The sequence below is a fragment of the Typopeltis vanoorti genome, chromosome 23 (assembly GCF_054136105.1).
Source record: "Typopeltis vanoorti isolate ZY-2024b chromosome 23, IOZ_Tvanoo_1.0, whole genome shotgun sequence".
NCBI lineage: Eukaryota > Metazoa > Arthropoda > Arachnida > Uropygi > Thelyphonidae > Typopeltis > Typopeltis vanoorti.
The window spans coordinates 23,041,846-23,057,277 of NC_143571.1; the positions used below are offsets into that span (position 1 = coordinate 23,041,846).

General features: G+C 37.5%; 1 protein-coding gene across 4 annotated transcripts in view; it reads right to left on the bottom strand.

The window, feature by feature from the left end:
- Window positions 1–966: 966 nt before the first annotated feature.
- Window positions 967–15,432, bottom strand: part of LOC150093687 (uncharacterized) — a 90,458-nt gene continuing 75,992 nt past the window's right edge. For 2 of the 4 annotated variants that reach the window (XM_090413091.1, XM_090413090.1), the window contains 2 exons: window positions 13,325–13,519; window positions 967–3,068 (listed from right to left, as the gene is read on the bottom strand). In XM_090413091.1, the coding sequence (XP_090269217.1) occupies window positions 2,793–3,068; window positions 13,325–13,519 (471 nt within the window). In that variant the 3' untranslated portion in view covers window positions 967–2,792. The remainder of the gene's footprint in view (window positions 3,069–13,324; window positions 13,520–15,432) is intronic. The other 2 variants (XM_090413093.1, XM_090413092.1) reach the window with 1 other exon arrangement.

A 15,432-nucleotide genomic window follows, 5' to 3' on the forward strand; every position in this document is an offset into this window, starting at 1 on the left:
ATTTACAATATTATAATAAAGAAATTTAAATTTCAAATAGGTTTTACATATGTTTTTACTTTAAATAATAAACAAAAGTCCTGGAACAATTCTTCGTAAAAAATGTGAGGTAATGTTTCCTTCTTAAAAATTTTTATTTATGAAACTGCTCATAAATAATAAAAATTGTTTAGGAAGCAAAATCTGCTCAGCAACTGAGAAATACAGTATTTTAAATTTTTTATATTTTTTTGCATTTTTATATCTACTTAACGCTGTTTAGGAAGACAGGTGATTTCTTACTATCTTGTTTTGTTAATTAATTCTGTCTAACAAGAAAATATCTTGAAAAATGTTTTGTAGTATTTATTTATCAATATGATTCGAAATCCGACAGAGGAACATGGGAAGAGCTACGTTTTAATCACATGAAAAGTATTGAACTTTATTATAAGCATGGAAAATATAAATCCATTTAAATAGCTAGTCCATACTAAGGATGAATCTAATACTAAACAGACAGACTATTTCAGTCTTTATATTCGATTTTTACATTTTATTGGCTCTTTAATCTTGACTGCTGTGTTTACTAATTACGCTAAACTGCGGACTTTTGTTAATTCTATCTGTGATTTTTGCTGGTTGTTAATTCTTTAAATTCAGACATAAAAATTCATATAAATCGACAACAAGAGAAGAATGATTGGCATCCCTTACCATAATAGACATCGCCACTTATACTATTACATATTTGTTTTAAATATTCTTTTAGGTCTGTTATTATTTAGTCTCTTATACATCTTATACGTCATATCAAAGGAAAATAAAGGATCTTTACGAAAATAAATAAATCTGATGGTGCTGTTGTAATTCACTCAATAATATAGCATTAACGTGTGTGTTTTAATTGAATTCAATTAACATATCAATGTACAGGCTTTATTTAGCAATGTTAGTTAATCATCTTGTAAAGAATCAGACCACACATTGAGGGACATTTCATGTTTATTGTTCTACAAAACATACTCCATAGCATTGTATCACCAACGAAATGCCAAATATACAGACAGTAATTTCAGACACTTCAATTTCTCGATTTTAGGTAGAGCACTTATGGGTTTTTGCTTGTCAAATACATAACAAATAAGGATCGACCAATCATGACTCTCACATATACACGCGCGCGCACACACACACACACACACACACACGCATACACACAAGCACACATTCAGATGGCAAGGGATTTCCATCCTTCCCATCTGAAGAGGAAGCCAAATATTAAATAAACTGATACTTTACATAACATGGAGAAATGTATTCAGGAACACAATTATTTGGATAACAATTAACAAGGATAATATGAAACGATAGCCTTCTTTAACATTATTTGAATGTTAATGTTCAAGTATATAATACTTAACCGTTTGCCTAGCTAGCGTAGCGTTTCAGTACCTATGAACACATTGAGGAACTGTATCCAAGGCTTATTCCCAAAGTTTGAACCCTTCTACTAGGCAGTTTGACAGTTGTAAATCCAAATTATATTTCGCTAGTTAGGTGTAATTGGCACTGATGTCGGTGGTAACAAAACTGATTTGGCTTCTCATAGTTTCCCTTTTTTTTTTAGGGGGAGGGGAGTAGGGATAATCAGTAGCCAGAGGGCGAAATTTGACCTGTCAACAGCAGGAATCTGTTTTTTAGTATTTCTGGGAAGACAAATAGAGTTCCGTATACTTAATCATCATTCTTTATCCTTAACTTCGTTGCTTTCTTTAAAAATATTTAATAATCTAAATAAAACACCTAAAAAAATTATGAATTTACATATGCGCACAATACACCCATTACAATGTATCAGGAAACAGTATCCAACCCGTATCTTTTTTAAAAGCGTCTACTTTCTCAAACTTGCCACTAGAGTGCGCGACACTCGTTCAAAGTCGCCTACAAAGTATCAAACATTACAAATCACTTTAGTTAAGGCCTGCATATATATTTATAGGTTGAGGATAAAGAGAGGAAAATTGGAATAAACTGCCATGTCCCCTTTGGAATAGGGTTTGCACTCACTCTATTTCTATTAGAAAATCAGAAGAAGCCCAGAAACATTTACACCAGATTTAGTTTTTACACGTATGTATTGATATACGGTAGATGGAACGACGTAATTTTCAAACTTATTATAGAAGAATTGTTAATTGAAATGGAAAGCAGATCAGCTTTGTGTTAAATTCTGTGGAAAATGACTATGAAGATAAATATTGACCTCTTTGCTAACAGTGGAAGTTTAAAAAATGTATCAAATATATCTTAACACAAATGTCATCCATTTTTTAAAAGCCATAGCGTCTACTCCAGCTGAAACAACAAAGCAACAAAAGCACTATTGCACAACAGTTATTAGATACAGTGATGTGACGTCACGTCATTAAATGTAACCATAGAAACAGGAACTCTCTGTCTTTTGGTTAGCCAATCAGAGGATGACAAAAGTGTTAAGAGAAAGCTGCTATAATAATAAATATTTATGTATAATATATATATATATATATTATCCTTGCTTATTCTAAGAGTTGTTACGGTTGGGTAATTATACAAGATAACTATTAAAAAAAAGAAACGAAGAGTGAAAAATAAACACAAAGCACTTGCAATAATACAACACTTATATAAACATAAGAATCACAGTTTAGCTCTTTTTTTTCTTTCTAATTTAACATTGCATTTTTTTATTTTTAGAATTATTCCAGATCTATAACGGTAATCAGAAGAGAAGTGTAGAATGTAAAATAATCTTTCTATCTTAATGGTCAGCATTCCGTCGCAGTTTGTTCGGGAGAATGAGGCGCCATGTCTAGTGGCTGAGGACTGACAGATTTATCCCCAGGGGCATCACCTACGTCAGTGTCGGGAGTACCAAGACTTCTTACACCGTCCGTTTCCGGATCCACGTTATTCTCTTGAACCTCTTCTACCGAATCTTGATCAGTGGCTCCAACCTGATGATCTTCACCGTTCTCAGAGACAGGAGGCATACTGGGAGATGCCATGTCGTCTCCCGATGGAGACAGGGGAGGTATGGGACTCTGATGAAGCAATTGTATATATAAATATATTAGTTCGTTTGACAAGAGAATATATTTTTTAAAATTCTGAACACTTTATATATTGTGCTTAAAATAGACAGTCGTAGAAATTTTTTTCCACTTGATTACAAAGTAAAGTAAACTAGACAAGAGATTATATTCTTGAAAGTGTTAGCAAAGTGACTTGCTTGAGTATCCCATAATGCAAAGTTTACTTGCTTTACAAAAGAAAATGGAAACACTGAACAAATGTTCTCCTGACCTTCCTATGGACGTGTATTTAAAGGCAAACGGAGGGCTCCTGCCATTTATTGCATGTTAGAACGGAACCCAGAGAGAACCTCAGTGACTTTGAAAGGGGCGTGATTGTTGGAGCCAGGCTGGCAGGTATATCTGTGACCAGAACAGCTAAAATTGCACATGTTATTCAAGGAACAGTCTCATAAGGTTATGTCAGCATGGCAGTCGACAGGACAAACATCAACACAATGCAGTAGTGGACAAAAATGCTTACTGCAAAAGACGGACATTCAAGCATTAGTGCGCTGTACCACGAAAAAAGGCAAGCGACTGCTGAGCAATTGTGTGAAAAAGTCAACATCGGTCATGAGAAAACCCATTTCAACAAAAACTCTGTGCTGGGAACTACACAGAGTTAGATATCAAGGTTGTGTTAGCTTACGTTGGGTTGGTGAAGCTTTCGATCACTCCCATCAACGCACGTCGTGGCGTCCAATGATGCTAAGATCACAGTGGACTACAGAACAGTGGAGGGATGTGTATGGTCTGATGAATCCACGCTCACACTTTTTGCGGTAAACAGACAAATACGTGTGTGACGTCACTCGAAGGAAGTTTACCAGTGAGAGTGCTTGTTTCCAAATGTCAGAGGTTTTGTGGTTCTGTAATAGTCTTCGGTGCATTCACATAGCATGGTTTGGATCAACTTGATGTGTTGGAAGGCAAAGTGGATTCTGCACGTTATCTTTCAATCATAAGTGATCATCTTCATCCCATGTTGACACACTTTTCTCCAGTCACGTTTCAACATTATAATGCTTCAATTCATCGAGCAAATTTGGTCGCCCAGTGGTCTGTGGAACATGGCGGTGACGTGTGCTGTCTGCCATGGCCATTCAATCGCCAGACTTAAATCCTATAGAACATTTATGGGAGATTTTGCAACGAACTCTCAGGCAACGTTTCCCACCTAGAAAGAACAAAGGCGAATTCATCCAGTTTCTGTCGGATGAATGGTGTAAAATTCCTCCTGTTGAGTTCCAAGCACTGAAAGAGTCTCTCCCTCGAATAAGACAGGCTGTATTAGCAGCCCATGGAGACCAATGCCATAGAACGGAAAGACCAATGTCTTTCCGTTCTATCCATGAAATTCAGAAATTATATATTTTCAGTATATAAGTAAAAAATAATATCACCATGATAAAACACTGTAAATCAAAGTATGCATTTTCTTAATATTTATAAAACGTTTAAACTAATCGAATCCGGAGTATTCCAATAATATAATAATACACCATTTTATTACTTGTATATGAAAATATATGTTTCGCAGAGAGGAGAAATGAGTCCTTTTTAAGACTTTCAGGGTAACGAATGGCAATGCTGTAGTCAATGAAGTTTTAACTGAGGTTCGGCTATTGCCGTTACCCAGCCATGACTAGAGCTTTTTAGCTCAGTAACACTCCATCCACACGGATTTTCTTCAATCAGATGAAGGGATGAAGAGTCAAGGACTCAGTCCATCTCCCAGTTCTTTTAAGAACTTATTAAAGTTTAACTTTAAGAAATCATTAATCAACCCCGTGTGGTGGCCGGGATAACAATAGCGCCGATGTAAATCTATGCGTGTCGTAAAAGGCGACTAAAATGGACGCAGAGATTCCAGAGTTTCAGTTCGCTCTCTTAAGGTTTTTTCCTTAAGGGAGCAATTTGAGTCTCCGGGGAAAGTGTTCTCCGGCACGGCCCGCTGAGGGGCTTTGTCGGTGAATGCTTTTCTTCAGAATTTGAGCGGTTCTGCTCGGTGGTGGTGTGTGGGTGGAAGGCCATAACTGAGTGGAGCCAACGCTGAGATGGACGGTCTTTCGCCCACGATTGAGTGGCCTAGGGATCGTCCGAATTTTTAGAGATTGGCTTTACTTAAACATCGCCGGGATAAGAATAGCGCCACCGCAAAGCCATGCGTGTCGTAAGAGGCGACTAAATGGACGTAGAGTTTCGCTCTCTTAAGGTTTTTGCCTTCAGTGAGCAATTTGAGTCTCCGGGGAGGGTGTTCTCCGGTGAGTGGCTTTGTCGGTGAATGCATTTCCCTGGAATATGGAATATGAGCGGTTGTGCTCAGTGGTGGGGTGAGCCTGTCACTGAGTAGAACCAACGCTGAGTTGGACAGTCTTTCGGACACTGTGGAATGGTCTAGGGATCGTCCAAATTTTTAGAGTCGGTTTTACTTAAACATCACCAATGCAAATCCATGCGAGGCGACTAAATGGACGCAGAATTTCGGGAGTTTTGCTCTCTCAGGTTTCTTCCGGAATTTCGCTCCCGGTGAGGGGAGGCTTAGATTTCGGGAGGTGTGCATACTGAGTCTCTGGGGAGGGCGTTCTCTGGCACGGCCCGCTGAGGGCTTTGTCGGTGGACGCCTTTCCGTGGAATATGAGCGGTTCTGCTCGGTGGTGTTGAAGCCCGTCACTGAGTGGAACCAACGCTGAGACATGGACGGTCTTTCGGCCACTATGGAGTGGTCTAGGGATCGTCCTAACTAATTTTTTTTTAGTTGGCTTTACTTAATTATCGCCCATGCATCAACATGCATGGGCGATAATTAAGTAAAGCCAACTAAAAAAAACTGAAAGGTGACTAAAATGGACGTAATGTTTCACTCTCTTAGGTTTCTTCGGGAATTTTGCTCCCAGTGAGGGGGGGGGGGAATTAGATTTCGGAGAGTTTGCACTGAGAGAGCATTTTGAGTCTCTGGGAAGGTTGTTCTCTGGCGTTGCCCGTGACGAGCCTTGTCGGTGGATGCTTTTCCCTGGAATATGAGCAGTTCTGCTCAGTGGTGGTGGTGTGTGTGTGTGGGGGGGGGGGGCTCACTGAGTAGAACGAACTGAGTCGGTCACTCGTGAGGAATGGTCCGGGGATCGTCTTAATTTTTAGAAAGGGCTTTACTTGTATCAGCCCCACTGTAGGCCATGCATGTTGTACGAGGCGACTAAAATGGGTACTCAGGGAGGGTAATGGATGGCAATGCTATAGCCAATGAAGATTTAACTGAGGCCCGGCTATTGCTGTTACTCTCCTGCAATGATCGGAGCTTATAGATCTATATGGCCCCATCCTTAAATTTTCTGCTACAGATAACAAGGAATATGAAAAGCATTATTGCTTCACCCATCTAAGCAAAAAAAAAAAAAAAAAAACATTAACCGCGTTATTGATTTAGTTGTTTACTCAGTAATATTTAGAGTGATTTTGTAGATTACTCAGACTTTTGGAGAGGACCAAACTTTAGCAACACTTCAATAAATAGTAGTCTTTTCCATAATGCATAGCAATAGACGCCAAAAGGAAGCGTGCTCTGATTTATTGGATACTTAAGCAACTGATGTCAACAACCTGTACATACATGTACTTAGTCGTGAAAATTTTACTTATATTTGATTAAAGCAAGAATATAATTTCTCGTCTGGCATAAATTAGAATCGTTTTTATGTATTGTCATTAAAATATATTGTGGAAACTCGTAACTTTTTGTGTGCAAAAGTGAAAACACCAAAATTATTATAATAGGTATTATTTCTGGGAAAATTCCCATGTTACTCCTCTTAAAACTATTATTTTTACGGCTAGTTTGCCTGCTTTTGTTTAGGAGTGCCCCAGTTTTAATATCATTGGCTTTTTACTCAATAAGTCTTAGGGCATTGCAGATGTATTTGTGAGACAAATATATGTACCATAAGAGTAGAAAATTCGCAGATGCCTTTTCTTGGATGTTGTTGCCTGTCTTCTTTCTGCAGTGTGCATCGATGTTGGTGTTTTAAAATCTGTGTTTTAAAAATCTGTGTTAGTTTTTTTGTCAACAAAGAAATAACATAAAACTAACACAGATTTTTTAAAAACGCAACTATCCCACACAACTAATAAATTATGCAAACAGAACAGCTAAAACCCAGCAAAACAACCCAAAACCAAAACAAACTTCCCAACAGAAAAAATTATCAAACTGCCGTACATCCCGGACACATACAAAGCCTACAAATACATTTTCAAACATACTGACTACAAACTGGTATTCACCACAAACCAAAAATTGACAAACTTTCTAAAACCACTAAACATCACACACACAAAGAAATATTAGAACACCACAATGTAGTCTACAAATTTCTCTGCCAAAAAGACTGTGATATCACCACACAGTGGGGGCCGGTGAAAATTTTAAGTGGGAGTGCTACATATACAAAATAAAAAAAATAATAAAAATAAAAATAAATTCTTTTTTTTTAATCAGTAACCAATTTATTAATAAATAAATTTACATATTAAAAAATTGCTTTATTAAAAATATTTCACCCTCACTACGAACAAACACCAATAATAAAAGTTTCGTATCTCACAGAAATAACGCGCAAGCATACGATACACTGCCCAACCAAACAGTGTCGGAATGACCTTGTAACGTGCAATCACAAGCGCAAACGAATATCGACGAGTCTGGCTGCGATTGGTCGAACGTGATAATTTCGACACTGCGTTAGATCGTAGTGCATTTGTTTCGTAATCTAAAGCGTTAATTGAACAATTCCAATTATTAACTATTCAATCACTGTCGAAACATAAGCTGTAACCTTTAACATGTGGTATTGCATTTGTATAATGTTGCAAGCATTGTTATTATTTATAAACACAAACAAAATTTATTATTTTTTTTTCATTTTTTCCTTGGGGGTGCTGCAGTGTCGCAGTTCTTATGTCCTGGCCGCCACTGCCTACACAGGTTCTACCATCAGATCTTTATGGGCAAGACTACAAGAACACTTCCGTGACTGTAACATCCCTGTTCCAGAACATTTAAATACTAAAAAACGCAACATCAAAAAGAAAAATAGAATACAAAGTACAGGGGAAACAGAAATAGCAGTTCACGCCCTTGAACAGAAATACCCCACAAATCGACAAGCCCATCATAATAGACAGACAAGACAACGAAATAATGCTTAGAATATCGGAAACGATAGCCATCAAATGTGACGAGAACTCAATCAACATCCACCGACCCTACATAATATCCGAGTGTTGGAAGCTCCACGACATAAAAATTAGGTCACAACTCCGATCCATAGGCGACAACACAAACACTTCGAAGGCAGAAACACCAAGCCGACACGACATAGTATCCACTTCCTCCATGAGTTCAGACGACGACCCACGCTGTCGAAACGGCTCGCACCCCCGTCAACCCTATTCCCGGCCCCCTTTACCCATAAACCCTTCCCTTTCTTCTAAAAAACAGTTTCTATTTCCAGCCCCTTTTTCATCTTTTTCATCTAAGCTCCCCCCCCCACTCCCCTTTCAACACCATAACAGCAGAAGTAGGCACACTGCAGAAAGAAGACAGGCAACAACATCCAAGAAAAAGTATGTGTGGATTTTCTTCTATTATGCTACGTATATTTGTCTCTAAAATACATCTGCAATGCCCTAAAAATTCTTGAGCCAATGACATTAAAAAAGGGGCACTCCTAAACAAAAACAGGCAAAATAGCCGCAAAAGTAATAATTATTATAATAGATTCTAAAATATTTATTTCACTCAAAACCGCTTCCTTAAAAAGATTACAAATATGCTTAATTAGATAAATATTTTCAAAACGAAAGGTTGGAAAAAGATCCTGTAGTGGAATACAATCAACTTCTAGAGAAAAGTTTATACCTTTCTTCAGTCGATCCGTAATTAATTAAAAACAAACTCTATATCGACTAAAAAATCTAACCAGTTATATGCTAGTTAAGATTAGGAATGTAACCATTCATCTGCACACATCAGCTACCGAATTAGAAATGTTTATTTAATACCGTGTTGGATCTCCTTTAGCCGGAAAATTTACAGGAGAGTATGACGTAGATTCCACATTGCATCTACGTCTACAACATACCAGGCGTTCACCAGAGAACTCTTTAATTGGCTCAGATTTGAAGAGGAATTTGCTCCTGGATCTGATTTTCTATCATGCCCCATACATTCTCAATGGGGTTCAGATCCAGGGTCTGTGGTGGCCAGGGAAGATGGTGGAGTCGCTGCATGCTCGCTGAACCATTCTGGCGCGATGGACAGTAGCGTTGTCAATGAAACAACTGTCACCTGCTGCACAAAAAGTCAACATTGCAAGATGGACTTGATCGGCAACAATGTTCAGAGCACACCCGACCTTCCGGCAATATCAGGGGGACATGTTCTGTTGGTTCGGAACGTATCAACAAAATAGCTCCGCCTGCACCATGACACCACCTCCAGAAGCAAAGGTAAGCTGGGTTCACTGCTTCATAGGGCATCCGCCAAACTCTCTGCCTACCGTCTGTACATAACAAGGTGTACGTAACTAACTAGTCAACCACATGACTTTTTTCCAGTCTTTCTTCCAGTGTCCGGTCACGGTGTTCCTGACACCACCTACTGTAGACCACCGATCCGGTTCTTCACAAAAATCAGTGATTTCCGTACAGGCGTGCACTGCCAATCCCGATCCTCTTGATACTCTGAGCACAGTTCGATGAGATATGGGTCAAAATGGCCAAATTTTGAACAACAAAAAAAAAATATATATATATATATATATATATATATCATTTCCTACAGAGGAGACGTGTCAAGTCAACCACACGTTGCACCATTTGCGTGTATTCATACAAGAGAAACGCCTGTTGCATTTATTTTAATCTGCAGTGCGCTTGCTTCTAGACAGTGCCGGGCTATAAACGGCAGATCTGGTTCAACAATATCTCAATCGCTGGGATTGGAAGCCTTTCTCCACCTGCCTTATAGATGTGCAATAGCAGAACTATAAGAAATGTTATCAGTTTTTATTCCATTTAAGTTCTTATCCTTCAATTCTCTTATTATTTCGTTCATTACAATGTTGAACAGTAGCGGACTTAACGAATCATACACACTTTTTTTTTTCATTTCAGTGTATTTTCTTTCATTACACTTTTATTAATTTGTACATATATTTTTTATAAGCTATACTATCAATGTGTTTATTTTTCTTTCGTATATCCGGTCATTTTACTGAATGATTTATTATAAATCTATAATTAACGTGAAATATTCGATTAATTTTTCCATTAGCCTTTTTTACTGCAAATTTTTAAAATTTCACAAGTGACGACTAAGAGATAATATCTTCCATTCGCCAGTGATGAGCAGACCTGCAGTTAATTCACATTCTATACCAGAGGAATTAAAGATCTCGAAGAATCATACTCCTCAAAAAATTGAAGGTTACGCAGTGTTAGGATATCTCGCTGCTGACATTAGCAGTCCAGATGTCCTCTTCTGACTTTTAAGTTCGTTCAACCTAAATTTATCGTACATTTAGGATAGTTGAATGAACTACTGAGGCGATCTCTTGTGATGATGGAACTCACTTAATCCTGTTTAATCCTGTCAAAGAAAAACGAAACTGCTCGCGCACGCACACACGTACGCACGCACGCATACAAGCCATGAATCTCAAGCTCCTACGCGTGTCACTACAATCCAAATGGGAATATTCAATTCCCAAAGATTCATAACAATTGTGGGAAGATGAGTTGCTGTCTGAACATCTGCTCTCCATAGAGACCGAGCTATCATAATAAATCAAATAACTGCTAGTGTCTTGAGATATATTAGATTTCTTTCATCCCAAGCCTCATTTCACCACAAACCTTACAGAATGAAATATGTTCCTGTTTATTTCGAATAGAATAAATCGGCCTTTTTATTCGATATTCTTTTGTTGGTCTTTTCAAAAGAGATGGTTCAGAACTTGCTATCTTCAGTCACAGAATTAAATTGTTTTACGCACTTTGTTTATGTGTGTGTGTGTGTGTGTGTGTGTGCGCGCGCGCGCGCGTTCATGTCATTTACAGCATAAATATTTAAATAGTTGTATAGAACCGTTTTCTTTATTTACATTTTAGAACGAACTTCTATCGTAACCATTTCAACGTGACAGATTTCGGGTACGTGATAAAGGTAGGTCTTCTTTACCATATTAGCAGCTTCACAAGTGCTAATAGAATTAACAGCTTCCGAGAAGTATTGTGCTGCTCTGAAATTGAATAGTTTACATTTACAGTACACAGTCAAGTACAAGAGGGTGTTGGAGTCGATATCTTCGGGAAATTGAGTTTCGCAGGTCATGAGTTGGCAGTGGAAACTCAGATTAGACAAAAAAACGGATTAACTCCGAAAAAATAAATAAACCAATCCCTTGTCACTAAGGTGTTTAAACATTTAATAACTTTTTTTATTTATTAATTATTTTTATTAGTCTTTGTTATAATGAAATACAGAACCTGAAGATTTTTTGCTAGTTATGAAAAACCGCAGCGCGTAAAAGGAAATGTTGACGCGTAAAACGCTTTCCATTTTGGGAAATATTGAACTACAGATCATTAATTGGTAGTGGATAATAAAGGGCCCTTTCTATGGCATGCGCCATGACGGTTGTTAACGTTTCTGTCTGCAGAGCCCTAATTTCTCGAATGTTTTTCTTCAGCTGTTGGATTGTCTGCAGCTCGTTTTCACACACTCTTTCTTTCGGGTTACCTCATAAGAAGAAGTCTGGAGCAGTCAGATCTGTAGAATTTGTTTGCCAATTAATTGCTGTTCTTGTGAAATTATTTGCTCTCCAAAAGTGATCTGATTTTTAGAATAAAATTACATGAATTTAGTTCGTTGTTGGGTTGTGAACGCTTCCATGATTAATTTCCCAAATGTTCTTTAGAATACCTAAAAAAAAAAGAAAAAAATTAGTAATCAAAAGAGTTATTCATATTTTCAACCCTTTTGCCACTTATAGGCTGGCCTGTCCTTGTGGTCCAACTAACCAGAACGGTAAATAAAGGGACCGAAATATCATAGTTTCGCCATCGTCATTAACATACTAGTACCATTTTGTAACCTTATGGAAAAAAAAGAAAAAAAAAAGAAATTGAAACTTTTTTTTAAAGTACATCTGTTGCAGACGAGTTCGATTTCTAAAAGACATCCTGTCTTAAACTATCACGTTCCTTTCGCAATTATATTTTAGCAGCTTCTAAACCTGTTTCATGGAAACTTCCAAAACAGTTCGAGCTCCATATTTATACCTTATTGACTTGTCTGGATGCAATTGTCTCTTCCAACAGTTAACAAACATGACAGACTTACTCGAAACGACCTTTGCTGACCGAATTTCTGGAACACAAAATTTGGTCTCTAAGGAACACAGAGCAGCGTAGTTAGCCTTTTAATGCCCTTGACAAATTCATAGCTAAGAGCCTTTTCATAGCACAGTATCACAATTTCAATAACTGATAAGATATCCAACCACTGGAGCTGTTGGCAACTGTCCTAATGCTAAACCGTTCCAACCCCGTCTGGAAACAGTACAGCTTTCGCCTACAGACTCTAATTACCAAGTGTTCAGCCACCGTTTTTTTTATTACGACGAAAGCAATAATGTAGAACTTGTTACTATGTGTGCATCACAGAAGACAATACAATACTAACTCGGAAGATGACAACATCTATTTTCCAATGGCAAGTAAAAATGGGTCATTTTTACTTGCCATTGGAAAATAGATCGGTTTTAAAAATTTATATTCTAAGATCCAATCTGTCTACTCTAAAGGGGGAAAAAAACTTTTGTCTGCGGCTATTAACATAACAAAAGTTAATTGTTGACAATTAATTATTAACATTATTAACAGAGATCAGTTTGTTAATAATGTTCTATTTAAAGCTGTACTTTGAAGCTGAATTTTGTACAACACAGTAAGGTTGAATGACACATTAAGGATGTGAAAAATATCAAACGCAGGGAAAGTACCAAATAACGAAGAAAAATCAAAGAAAAATGCCCCTATGAGAAGTAGTGCATCGACATGCATCAGGGTAGCATCTAACCCTTTGTAATCTTCCCGTTTCCTCCAATTATAACTGCTCAATTCTTGTAAGGTATAAAAGACATCCATTCTACAAAAATCACTACCTGTGTCTCGGATCCATGAGTGCTTCCTTTCTCAGACCCAGACAATGACCCCACTTTAGCAGCTGCTCGTTCTTTGAAGTTCAGTTTATCAGATCTGATCTTGACTGCACCGCCACCTGGTGAGTGCTTGATATTATCCATCGACCCTACCTTTGAAGCGGCTTTTTCTTTGAAATCTAACTTGTGGGTCTCGATCTGTAAAAGGACAATTATGACAAAATAAATATATAATGTCATCTCGTTTTTGTCCTAACAGTTTAATTTTAGCAATATTAAAGTCATACGACAATGTTACATCATTGTCCAAATGGGCACTCTATGCATCCTTAAAATTAAAATTAAATCTATCCTTAAAAGAACCTACAAAAATTACTGTGGAATATGAACATGATTTTTGAAATGTGTTTGTTAATTCGTTTAGCAATAAAAACCAAAAAGAAAATTAATTTAAACTATATTGAACTTTTAGTATTAACTATTGGTCTATCAAGCATACGTTTTTCGCCATACTGAGATTGATGGTTTTCTATGCAGTTTTGCCCTAGTCGTTCCCACTCTTAGATAAAAAGTTGTGCTGTTGTTGTAAAAGAATATTGTTGCAAGTGATAGAATAGGCAGTTATACATTCACCGATGTGAGATATTTTGTATCGATGTAAGACCGAGTCATCTTGGATGTAAAGAAGATATGTGGACGACTATGTATTCGATCCTCGTTTATCCTCAGTAGAGTCCGTCAGAGCATAGCAACACTGTTTACATGAAAGCACGTAAATGTTGGTCAACTCTAGAATATAAAACACGGTAACCATGGTAACTCTGTGTTATCGCATAGGAATTTCAACAGCACATTCAGATTAAATGGACGAATCCAATTTTCATTGAATAAGTGACCGGAATAATTTATTTCCAGATAGATACTTTTTTTTCTTGTTTATGATGTTTCATTTCGTGATGCCAATGCTATTTTTCTTTTCTATTCAATACTCTATTATTTACAATTCCATTTGGGACTGCTAGCATACGAACCACATCAATTTAATCAGATTGAATTATTTATTTATAAAATTAGCCATTTACAAAGGTTCAGATGGTCTTCGATCTTTCTTCATTGCATTGGATGTGTTTCCTGAGAATATGAAGAAATTAGATTTGCCGGGGGATCCTCCAATGGGAAAAAAATCATTATTAATTTCACAAATGTCCGGGACACCTCTGCTATTCGAAGTTGTAGAACATTCCAGGCTTGTTAATAACATATAAACCAGTGTACAGATAGTAGAAAACATATGCAAGCCTAAAAGAAAGGAAAAGAAAACATATTTCATCGTAGCGGTTGAATACAGGTGGTATGGCAACACGATGTGAACTCAATGACGTCGAGAGAGGTGTCATCGTGGACAGTCATAGTGGTAGCATGTCCACACGTGCCACTGCTGCCAATTATTGAAGCATCCAACATCAATGGTTGGCGATGTGATCAACAGATGGAAACATTTTGACATCACTAGTGCAAGAAAACACTCAGGGCGGCAGCCAAAAATGAATGACAGGGACAGGAGGGCGTTAAAAAGGGTGACACACAAAAACCTGCTACAGTCGGCACAGGACATCTGGGACGAGTTCCAGAGCGCCAGTATCACCACGGTGAGCACTAATACTGTACAAAAATAACTCTACTTACTGGGTTTCCACGGAAGAGCAGCGCACACATCAACCGAACATTACAATAATGAACAAGACATTGAACTGGACAATTGACCAGTGGAAACTAGTACTCTGGAGAGATGAATCAAGGTTCACCTGTTCCAGTCTTATGGCACGATGCGGAGGCAGCCTGGTGAACGCTTGCTACCACAATAAAATTTAGTGATTTGGAGTTGGATCACTAGTCATTATCTATTGTTCCATGAAAGCAGCTCAGTACCTCGATATTCTTGATAATCAAGTGCTAACTATACTGTGCACTTTACGTAGAATATATATATATATATATATATATATATATATATAGGAAGTTTTTTTTTTACCTTGGGTATAATATATGTTAAAGATGCCAAGCTATTTTAAACCTGGTTTTACTCCATTTCCCAAGTAAGCAAACAGACA